The sequence below is a fragment of the Galeopterus variegatus genome, unplaced genomic scaffold (genome assembly GCF_000696425.1).
Source record: "Galeopterus variegatus unplaced genomic scaffold, G_variegatus-3.0.2 Scaffold18537, whole genome shotgun sequence".
NCBI classification, from domain to species: Eukaryota; Metazoa; Chordata; class Mammalia; order Dermoptera; family Cynocephalidae; genus Galeopterus; species Galeopterus variegatus.
Window position 1 is genome coordinate 4374 of NW_007744648.1, and position 11821 is coordinate 16194.

Below are 11821 nucleotides of genomic sequence, written 5' to 3' on the forward strand. Positions count from 1 at the left end.
AATTTTGCTACTTCTAGTCTGTGATGAAACAGGAACCTGATGATCAAACACTCTGGGATACAAAGCCTCTCCTTTTATTATTGGACTTGAACTTCAGTATCTGTACTTTGAGAAAATTATTATGACTGCTATATTTTCACTCATTCCTCCCCACCCCAACCCATTTTTTGGTAGTTGGGAGGATTACTATGATCTGTTTTTATGGGGGCAGAATTTTTAAGGAAACATAACACAAATTTAAGTATTTGTTTCTTAAATGTATCAAGTGAATACATTAAAGGTGATCATCACACAAGCATTCCATTTCCATAAGCCATAATGGTACCTATGATTTCATTAGAAACTGAAAAATTTTAAATGTATTTGGTAACCTGGGAGCATGAGGCACTTTGTTTACAAAGACACCTTCTAAGGGCAAACTCATAATACTCAGAACACATCTAACTAGAACTGTGCCCATAAGCTTGCCAGAGAATGACAATGTATTTCAATTTCATAAAGAGTCAAATTTCATGTTCCCCACTGAAGAAAGCATTTCAAATACAAATACATGGCCCGATAATGTTTTCCCTGAAGAGCTCCTACTTGCATCAAAGTCACCATGTAACAATGCAAACTATTAAAGTTCAGCAGCTAGAAATAATCGGAGATTCACTCTGAAAGATTAAGAAATTGAGTTATGTTACCCATGAAAATCATTTGCTCTTTTAGAGCAAGCAGTTTATAAGAACTTAGGAGAAAACTTAAGAAAAAAATGTCAATGTTTCTTTATGTGTGGTGCTTTTCATTTTAAGACATTTGGGCTTAAGTTGATTTTGGACAATTCCCACATCTTCAGAGTTCTGATTCCTGTCTCTAGGGAAACTTACTGAAGGACAAACATTTTTAGAAATCTTTAGCAAAAATGTATGAATTACTGCCTTTTTGTAATAATACAGCCAGACCCTCATTGGATACTTCATTATTCTATGACTAACTCACTTGCTTATCATCACACCTTCCACAAAACTGTATACCCAAGGTTTAGGACTACAAGCTCCAGGATGCCTGAAGATGTACCTCACTGTTGTACTTACTAGCTGCATAAGCCTGAGCAAGTTGTTTTACCTGTGTCTCAGTTTCTTGTCTGAGAATGGTAATAGTCCCTACCTCATAGGATAAAATGAGATAATAAATGTAGAGCACTTGACAAAATGCACGGCACATAGTAAGTACTCAATAAAAGTAGGTAATTAACACTTCATATTGTACTTCTAATGTTTTTTGAATTTTAAGAGAGGTAACAACACACTTAGTTTATATTTAATCCAAGGTATCTTGACATGAACAGACACATTTTAAACACATTTCTACGTTATCAAAAGGTGTTTAAAGATGAATTAATCCTTTTGCTCATGCTACTTACTTAGGTTGACGTAAACATTGACAATATTTTCAATCACTAACCAGGCACAGTCTACTGAAGGCACTTCCAACCAGCCCCTTATCAGGAGCAACGACCTAGGACTAAGATGATCACAGATATATTTTTACATCAGTTAGAGTAGGAAAGGTTTGGCTCTAAGGAGCTTTCCAGCTGGGGGATTTAGATTTGTGAATAGAAAGGAATGCTTTTGGGGCAGTGTTTTAGAATGACGTAGAATATGCCATTAAGAATGAAGATTTCTAGCTTCCACCGAAGACTTACTACATCAGAAAAAGAGGAGAGAAGATAAGCAATGCCTAAGAATCAGCATTAACAAACTCACAAGTGAATCTGATGCATACAGAAGCATGAGCGCTACTTGCCTCCATGGAAGATGTCAATTTGAATTTAAGCCTAGAAATTGCTGACTTCATCTAAACACATAAAAATAATGCTATCTTTATGCAAGGAATGGCAGGGGCAAGTACTAAACAGTGAAACGTTCTTTTGAAAAATCCTCTTAAGGGCTGGCTGCCAAGCTCACATGGTCAAGGGTTTGGATCCCTGTACTGGCCAGTCACCCCAAATATATAAATAAAATTTAAAATCCTCTTAAAAGGGGCTGGCTGCTTAGCTCAGCTGGTTGGCGTACAGCCTTGTAACACCAAGGTCAATGATTCGGATCCCCATATACAAGCTAGCCACCAAAACAAAAAAAACAAAACCCTCTTAAATCTACCCCAGTACTGGGGAGTCAATATTCAGATGATTCAGGGGAAAAAAAAGTTGAAGTAGCAAAACTTTGAAAACCTTGAGTAAAGTTCATTCTTGGTCTTCTCTTCCTAAATTTGTTTTCAATTCTATTAGATTTAATCACTAAATAAGACCAAAAGAGAACTTTATTTTACATGACTTTATTTTACACTTAGAACTGCTTTATGCTTCACTTAAAACAAAAAAAAAACAAACAAAAAAAAAAGATTCCCTCTGCTTTTAATATTACTAAAAGCATTGTAACCAAAATCTTCATTTAGGAAGACTTAAGACATTGTGCATTATTTTAAATATTTCGTTCTTTCAATAACTATTGAAAATAAATTCACAGTTAGGGTTTCGAATGTCCTAATCATATCTAGTTTGATCTCATTTAATATTTTATCAATCCCATCATGTGCATACAGAGGTTAAGGTGATATATAAATTTTATAATCTTTCAAACACATTGATGTTAATCAGCTCTTAATCTAATTACTATTTCATTTATTTAGAAATAGCATTTAGACATAAAAACCAATCTCTCACTTTGTAAAATAACTTTGGCTAATTTAACACTTCTAATACAATTGTTTTATGTAATACAATGAATTTCACTACTATCAGTTTTAACTATTTTTAGTGTCAACAGTGCTGAGAATATCATGTGGTTCAGTCTTTCGAAGGAAGTTATATAATAAAAGCATAGTGTCTCTGAACATGAAAACTATCCCCAAGGCCAAAAGTCCTATAAAGGAACTGAAAGGTAGGAGAGACTCCAGAGAATTTCTCTCCTCATATTTAATATGTAAAGTGACTAGTTTAAGTCACTTTATTGAAGACTTAGTAAAGAAAATAGTGTTCCTTTATTGTATCATTCAATACATAATTAATGGGTCATCAAAAAAGAACCTGTCACTTAGTCACTAAGTATAAGTAAGTTAACTTCCTCTGCCAAGTAAGGGTACCACTTCATTTTCCCCATTTGTAAAAAGAAAAGGTGGCCTGCCTGGCCATTGCCATTCAGGATTCTCTGCTAACTGTAAAATGTGGACTGATTTTCTTCTGTTTCTTAAAGTCCATGTGTATATAAACTTTTGGTTCTCTAAATCAAAATTTTTATGCACATAACTGTGTCAGTGTATTGCCCTTAGTTTAAAACTGTACAACTACATAAATAAAAACTATTGTTTCTTCAATATTACTTGACATGTCTTCTGTAATTTATTTAAAAAAGTAAATGTAACAAGATACTTAAAAAAGGCTAGATACAAAAGTAGTTAAGCTGCTCACGAACATTTAAAATTTTCCAAAATGTATCTTCAATAATTATGATCTTATAAAACATTTTACAGTTATCAGAAAGTGCCCAGGCTGACTTTACATAACTGAAAAACTTTAGTACAAATGTCTAGTTAGAACTGAAATGCAGTAACCTCCTGACTGACTGCTCATTGAAATAGGGATACAAAGAAAAAAAGTTGATTGTGATAAAGTATTGTGCATTGGCCCCATCATATGTACAAAAAAAAGTGCCCTCACTCAAATGAACAAATTACATGCAAAATATTAGTGATATCATTTAATATCCTAGAGCTCAATGCTGCCAAAATAAACCATAATAAAAGTGGTTTTTATAGGTAAAAGGGATTTCATCTTTAAGATCTGAATGTCAAGAACTTTTTACAAGTTCCATATACATGATACACAATTGCAGCCAACCACAAATTAAACACCATAAAAAAAGTTAAAGTGAAAACACAGAACATACTTAATTTTTTATTTTGAAATTCCCTATTCCCTCTATACAAGAACCTTTGCTGAAACACTTTCCACAAAGGCAGCAGTGAATTTTCAGAACATTTTACATTTTTCCCCCTCAGCAAAAAGATAAATCACAGTGTAAATTATGTTGTTCTGCTGTCATCTTTGGCTGGGGTTAGACCCAGAAGTTGTTGACTAGCAAACAGCCAAATGTTGCTAGTGCTCCTCTGGTCTTTGATCTACAAACTCAGCAAGGAATGTTTGCATTCAGTCTCTTTAAGGTACCACTAGAGGGGTATGACAGCATTAACTTCCATAAACTTTTATAGACAAATGGAAAAAATCTACAAAATTAGCTAGTAATATTACACAGCAATACACACATTTCATACGCTACACAAAACCAAAATTCTTGGTCTTAATGGCGAGTAGCAATTTCTGTTTGAGAATCTGTTTAGAGGAATAGAGTGGGACATAAAGTCGAGAAATGCAAGTATTTGCAGTAGGAAGATGTTGGTCATCTGGCGGTCTTATTGTGATTGAGGGCATAGGCTGAAATCCTTCTTCACTGGCTGGTAATGATGGGCTTGATGTCCAAAAGTAAACCTAAACAGGAATATAATAATTACAGTTTTGGCTTTTAACAGGTTAGTGTTAACATTCCCCTCTTAATACTGTCAATACTAGTATATACACAGAGCTGCATTCTTATGTTAAAACCTACAAGGGAGAATTATTTTGAACTAGGTTTTAAATTTATTTCTTGTACTAAAAAGGGAAGGTATCAATCATACCTCAATAAAGTAGTTTTTTTTTTTTAAAAAAGGGAGTATATTTAGGATTAGAAGAGGAAAAAGTGTCACATATGTTAAAAAGTGACTTTCTGTCTCAGGGCCTCAGTTTTCTCATCTGTAACACTATTATTAGACTAAATGGTCTCTAAGGGCCTTTCCTGCAGCTACATTCCATATATCTGTTAGTGGAAAAAATGCACAAAACCTCCAAACAAAAGATATGGTCTTAGGTTCAAAACTCATATGCATTATCTAAAAAAGTTATTTTGCATTTTATCTACTAAGCAAAATAATGCAATATTGTCAGTGCTATGTTGTTATACAGAATAATTTTATAATAGTATTTAAGTGTTGGGGAACATCTGCAATACATCAAAATTCACCTAATAGGCTATATTAAGTTTTATTATACATCTATTTTGTGCAACACAGACTAAATAAATGTTAACTTCTACTTTACTTTTTAAGTTAAATACAATAACCATAATATGCTTCCCTGAAATATTTTTTCTCTGAGTACATACCATTCCTCATTGATCCATCCCTTCATACATACATAGTACCATTCTTGGGTGATAGTAAGATAGTGTCTATCTCTTAAGGAAAAGCCTTTTTAATCTAATGCACATACAGTGCACGACTAAATAGGAAGTACAGCCAATTTCTTAGAGCGACCAGAAAACTTAAATGAACTAATTTGTTATTTCCTGAAGCACAGTTGTATGAGAAGCCTCGTGTAAAATTCTACAGCGGTAGGGCTGGCTGGTTACTCAGTTGGTTACCATGCAGTGTTGATAACATCAAGGTCAAAGTGGCAGGAAGGAAAAAAAAGACCTCTCCTAAGTATCGGGGTCTATAACATTTTAAAAGAACTACAAAAGAGCTACTCTAAGTTAAGGATGAATGTGGTTAACCAAGGTAGATGACTACATCGCTGGACCTCCAAGAAGTTAGAAGAGAAATACTGAAGGACTTATCAAAGCTTTTACTTGTGAACTGTTACTTTCCAGGATGGAAATAAACTATGTAGTCTTACCCAACAACCCTGGAAATCCTATAACTTGCAGACCAATAATTCATGAGAGACTTGTTTGGGAAACCCTATTATATTCTTAGGTCCTTCAGCTCCTCCCCTCAGACACATCAGGATAAAACCAACATTATGCAAAGGATGACCTCCCAAAAAGAAGGAAGGGTAAGGAGGGGGAGATACCTGATATACTGCTTAAGCCCTAAGAACAGGTTTTCAAGAGTAGTTTAAGGAGGAAAGCTCACAAATTAAAGCTGTTGATAGGAAATTTTGACGTCCTTATTAGAAGAAGATATTCTTTTTTCTAAAAGTGAGTAGTAAGTAAATTTTTCTTCCAATAGAAGGCAGAAACTGCAGTGAGATTTAACTTGGCTGACTGGACTGAGGATGTATTGGTTTAGAAACAGCAGAAAATTAAATTAGGAAATAGATAAAAATAAGTAACTTAGAACTCCTACCAGATAGCCACTCATGCCTACTTCTGTTTTTGGTGGATCTTACAGAATTGATATGAGCCTTGTCTTAGAGAAGTGAAGTGCCCAGAATCCAAAGACTGACTACGTGTGGTAGAATCCAAACACGTCATTTAGGTGATCAATCCTGAAACCAACAGGGACAGAGATGGTACTGGCACTGGTAGGACCCACAAGACTGGGAAAGTCAAATGCTGACCAATTATATCAAGCCTACCCGGGGAACAACCTAAGTTAAAATTACCAGGATGGCTAGACCAAGAACAGAACTAGGTAGCAACTAGGACTGCTAAACAACCTGTCTCAACATAGTAGAGAAATACTGGAAGGCTCTTGGAACCATGGAAAGATTCAGGAATGCTAAAAGCAAGAACTCCACTCCTTCCCTCCGCCACCCCCAAAATAAGCTCCTGCCTGAACTGAAGATAAATGGAAAGCTGCAGTTTTGTGCTTTCCTGCATGATAATCTTTTCCCCTCTCTCAAATAAATGGTGGACATATCTAGAAATTGGATCATTTCTAAACATTCCATGAGTGATCTGGTTTAGATTACTAAGAACTAAGGATGGTTAGACAGAGGAAATGTCCCAGAAAACCATAAAGAATATGAGTAGAAAGGATCTCTGAGGTTTTCTGAGTAAGGAATGTCTCTTGAATTTCTACAAGAAAGTCTGGAGCAGACTGCCTTTCAAGATTAACTGGCAAGTTGACTTGGTTATGGGTATACTTGAGTGTGGACATAGATTCCACTGATTTGGTAGACTTTCCACTAAGATCAGAGTTTCTGTTATCTGATTTATAATTCTAAGTTGGTTGGGGCTCTGTGCTAATAAAAAATAGGACTAAAATTACAGACTTAATATATACATATCACAATTAAGCTACTCTCACTCTCTTCTTAGTATACAGATAATCAAGACACTATTCAGAAATTTTGCAAAAGTTTGCCACTAGTCAAAAGGATTAAGCGTATATACGAGGAGCAGCATATATATGTAAGCACTATAATCGGGCGAACCATGTTGCAACAATAAGCTGGTATCATCTCCTGGGACTAAGGACAGCATATTAATAGCTAAGATGCATTTCACTCTGCTTGGAGCTTTAGCAATACTTCAGGTATTCTATTACAGAGTAAGAAAAACAAAAACTGCCTTTTGTTTCTGACCTTCTGTAATTTCCCTACCCCAGATTAAAATTACTGACCATTATACACTTAAAAGGCTATCATTCATAGTATTTTAAAATCTTCTATTTCCTTCTGCAAATTTTGTGAAACTTTTAACTTACAAGGTCTTGTCGTTCTGCCATGCTCATCTTCTCTACTATTGACCAGAACCAACGCTTGAACTGCAAGAGCTTCTCAGCATTTTCTCCTAAGAATGAAGAACATAAATTTAATAAATTTAATAAGACCCCCTTTATTCATAGGGGATACATTCCAAGACCACCCAGTGGATACCCAAAACTGTAGATAGTATCAAACCCTAATATATAACCATGTTTTTTTCTATACATACCTATGATAAAGTTTAATTTATAATTTAGGCACAGTAAGAGATTAACAATAATAACTAATAATAAAACAATTTTAACAATATACTTCAATAAAAGTTATGTGAAAGTGGTCTCTCTCAAAATGTCTTATTGCATGGCACCCCTGAATAACTGAAACCATAGAAAGTAAAACCACAAATAAAGTGGGGGGGGGCTACTATACTGTATCAATTGTTTTATCTTTAGGATATTGCTAAACTTGTTAAAATAAAAATAGATACAAAGTTTAAATTATTTAAAACGGGGAGGTGTATGTGTTTCTAATTTGTAATACAGGAAATTAGGACTATTTGCTTATTAGTTCATAAGTCAATCCTGACTCAAGAGGACAAAAACAAGAAAAATGTACCACCAGCCTCAAAACTGATAACCACATAATTGTAATCCCATTTGTAAATCATGATTCTTCTCATGAACTTAAGCCAGTGCTTCTCAATTTTCACTGGATTTATAAATCACATGGGGATCTTTTCAAAATGCAGATTCTCATTCATTCACTGGGTCTGGGGGATGGAGGGAAAAGACACCAGAGATTCTGCATTTCTAAAAAGCTTCCAGAAGATGCCTATGCTAATATGAGGATCAGACATGGAATGGCAGGCCTTACGCAGTTTCTTTAGATATTTTGTTTTCCCTTCTAGACTTTTGGTTTGTAAATGAGACAAATTCTTATCTCATAAATATTGAAAACTATATCTAAAAAGTAACACAAAAACTATTATACAACAAACTACATATTTATTACCATGCATGAAAGAAAACCAAAAAAATTTATCCAAATTTAACTTACTATAATTTGGCTGAAGCTGCTTGCAAAATAAGAAAACTAAAGGGGGAAAAATTGGTATCTTTATGTATGCAATAATCTCGGACTATAGGTATAATCTTTTTGTAGTGAACTTCTTGAAGCTTTCAATGTTTTATTGTATAGTCACAACTAAAGAGTCTATTCCTAGTCTACAGGACTTTCAAAAGAAAAAATTGCAGCAAATCAAACACTGGAGGTAGAAGTTATTCTTAGGAAGATTATCACTACCTCTTTATATTCTTCCTAAATTCTCTATGTGTTTGTTTGTATGCTGTTATGCCTTTATAAGTGTGACTTGTATTCAGCTTTAAAAGCCAAACATCATGCATTCGAATTGTTTAAATTAGGGGAACAAAAAAGACATGAATCAGGAAGGGCCAGTAGAAGTCACATGGATTATTTTTTCTTAATCAGTATATACAAATCATTGTTACACAGTTACCCACTACAAAGAACTTTTACTTGAATTCATACTAAACCATACATTCTTTAAAACTTAGAAAGATTAAGCAATAAAAGAATTAAGAATAACCTAATACTAAGTCATCAAAAATTGAGTTCAATCATATCTTTAAAAATAATGTAAAAAAAAAAAAAAAATTAAATACCTAAGTAAAAGAGCATTTCCCAAGCCCTGTATATAGAACTAAGAACCAGAAACTCAGGAACTGCTGACTGACCAAACTATCTCTTTAGTTTATTCCTTATGTAAACATTTTTTAAAAACTCTTACCTGATTCATCATTGAAAGAGGTAAAACTGATCAGCATTTGCACATTAACTTCACCACAGCCATTTACCAAAAGCCTAAAATCTTCTGCTGTTAAATCTTCTAATGAATTTTTTGGAAGCACATCTAGTAGACCTTTCCTCATTGCCTATGGAATTTCAAAATTTAATCTTTTATTACTACCATTGCTTTATTTTACTTGTAGCATTTACTTACATTAGCAGTCTTCTCTAAGATTGTTAGTTCCCGTTTTAAACAAGAGAAAAAAACTTAAGTTCTGTGTTTTGAATTTCTTATTAACATTCAAAAGAAAGACAGAGGAAAAATAAAAGGCCATAGTAAATAGGCTACAGGTTCAAAAGTGAAGCAGTATTATTATATACTAGTAAACTGAAATTTGTTTCTAAAATTATGAATAATAGGCTAGTCATTAAATAAGAGTAGCTTCAATTTATCAAAAGATCCTGTCAGCATTATAGGAAAGGTTTGTTAATGACAGCAAACCTCCCAGACACAAACCCAAAATCTAGAAGCTTACTGAGAAAGAACACCCATGTTGTAAGTACCTTACGTGTATTAATTCATTTAATCTTATCCTCATTTGGCAGAGAAGGGAACCAAGGCACAAGAACTTAAGTAATTTGCTAATGTCATACAGTTAGAGAGTGGTAGAGCCATGATCTGAATTGACAGTATGACTCCAGAGCCTGTATAATTATTCTAGCACAGGGATAACTTGACATCAGTCTTGAATCTACATAAACATTTACTCGGGAAGGGGAAAGAGTTAACATAGTGGGCCTGATTACAGGGCTAGCTGGCCCTTGGCTTGTGTCTGAGAACTTGGTTTCCAGAATGTTGTCTACATTACTAACTGATCAGGTGGTTTTGAATGCCTGGAGCAATGAACCCTGCTGTACCAGCTTGCCTAGACTATTTGTACAAACAAGGTGATTCAAGACGACATGTGCTGTCCCCCGGGAGTCTGGAATTTCAGTCATGGCTGGTTATACAGGCAGAAAACACCTACAGGACTAGGTATTTTGAGGGTTTCCAATAAAAAACCTGGGCTCCTGACTCTCAAGCGGGCTTCCCTACGCACAAACACTGCACACATTTTGCTGCATTTCATTTTTGGAGGAAGAAGTGTGTTCTTTGTGACAGCCCATGCCCTGGCCTGGAGAGAGAAGTTTGGAAGCCTGTACCTGCATTCTTCCAGACTCCACCTAACTTATCTTTTTCCCCTGCTGACCTTACTGTGGGTCCTTTTCTTAAAATAAACCATAACTGTAAGTACAACTGCCTGTGAGTCCTTCAGCTGGGTCACCCAAGGTATGGAGGGTGGTAGGACCCTAAAACAATAGTTATTTTGGCCCTACAAGCATCCTTTTCTAAACTTTTGTTCACCAAAGCTACTTTCTGATGATTACAGGTTTTTCCAAGTAGTATTATCCAAAAGGAATGAGTACTTTGTCTGGATTCTCAAATTTAGGTGTAATTTACATGGTAAATAAATTTACTTTGGTTTAAAACTTTTGGCTTATAGACAGGCTGAGTACACTGAGCTAGTTTACCACACATGAAGACACAAATAGCCTCATCAGATCACGTAACACTTCCTAGAAAATACTTACGTGTAATGGCTGTTCTGCAACTACCAACATTCTGTGCTCTGCGTATTTCCGCACATACTCATACACATTCTGGGGAGTGACTGGTATATTTACACCATTAGGAATGAGTTCAACCTGTGAAAAATTTAGCAATGCCTTTTAAAGGAAATTCTGTCAAAGCAGTAATAAGTCAACAGTTCATAAAACTATTTCCTATAATTTTAAATCTAAAGACAATTCTTTATCTGAAAAATATTTAGGAGAGGTAAACATTTTAGGCCCAAATAAGTACAAAAAGCCCTCTGCCTCTTAGTTTGCCTCACTAAGTCTTGATCCATCTCTCTGTTTATCTCCTACTATGTCCATTTCTTTTTCTGTGTGTGCAAGCACATGTGCACATACATGTACACTTGTCCCCCTCTCTCTCTTGGTCCCTAACTAATCTCCTTCTATATAAGATAAGCACAGCGGATTAACCAACGTTTCTTGCCAGAATCAGAAAACTGCTATTTGCTTTACCTGTCCTCCACCCTCTTCTTTACACAGGTCAATTGCGAATGCCAAATCCATTGCTGAGAAAACAGCATCAGCATCTGAACTCTGAGAAGCGAGGATTAGTTGCCGCAAACTCTCATACATTACAGGGTCAAAAAAAGCAAAATCATGCCAATTGACCTAAGAAAGTAATCAGATGAAACTCAATTATGAAAGAAACAACATCTTCATTTAATTTATTAGTAAATTAAAATCTATAATAAAGAATAGTATATAACTTAAAGAACGCTGACAAAGAATAATTCCTCACCACACACACACACACACACACACACACACACACACACACACACACACATTGCTTTAAAGACATAAAATTTAATAAACCTTGGGCTCTGA

General features: G+C 34.9%; 1 protein-coding gene across 1 annotated transcript; it reads right to left on the reverse strand.

The window, feature by feature from the left end:
- Positions 1-3359: 3359 nt before the first annotated feature.
- Positions 3360-11739, reverse strand: LOC103582929 (E3 ubiquitin-protein ligase UBR5-like). Its single transcript, XM_008564387.1, has 5 exons — positions 11447-11739; positions 10949-11062; positions 9318-9462; positions 7510-7595; positions 3360-4528 (listed from the first exon to the last, which is right to left on the reverse strand). The coding sequence occupies exons 1-5, from the start codon at positions 11564-11566 to the stop codon at positions 4316-4318; spliced, it is 678 nt and encodes a 225-aa protein (XP_008562609.1). The 5' UTR covers positions 11567-11739; the 3' UTR covers positions 3360-4315.
- Between the last annotated feature and the right edge of the window lie 82 nt (positions 11740-11821).

Excerpts from the sequence above, each read along its gene's own strand:
- LOC103582929 (XM_008564387.1), bottom strand. The coding sequence starts at position 11,566 with ATGTATGAGAGTTTGCGGCAACTAATCCTCGCTTCTCAGAGTTCAGAT. Across the intron at positions 7,596-9,317 it reads CTCTTTCAATGATGAATCAG|GAGAAAATGCTGAGAAGCTC; the intron begins GTAAGAGTTTTT and ends CTTCATTCTTAG. Across the intron at positions 4,529-7,509 it reads TGGCAGAACGACAAGACCTT|GTTTACTTTTGGACATCAAG; the intron begins GTAAGTTAAAAG and ends ATTCCTGTTTAG.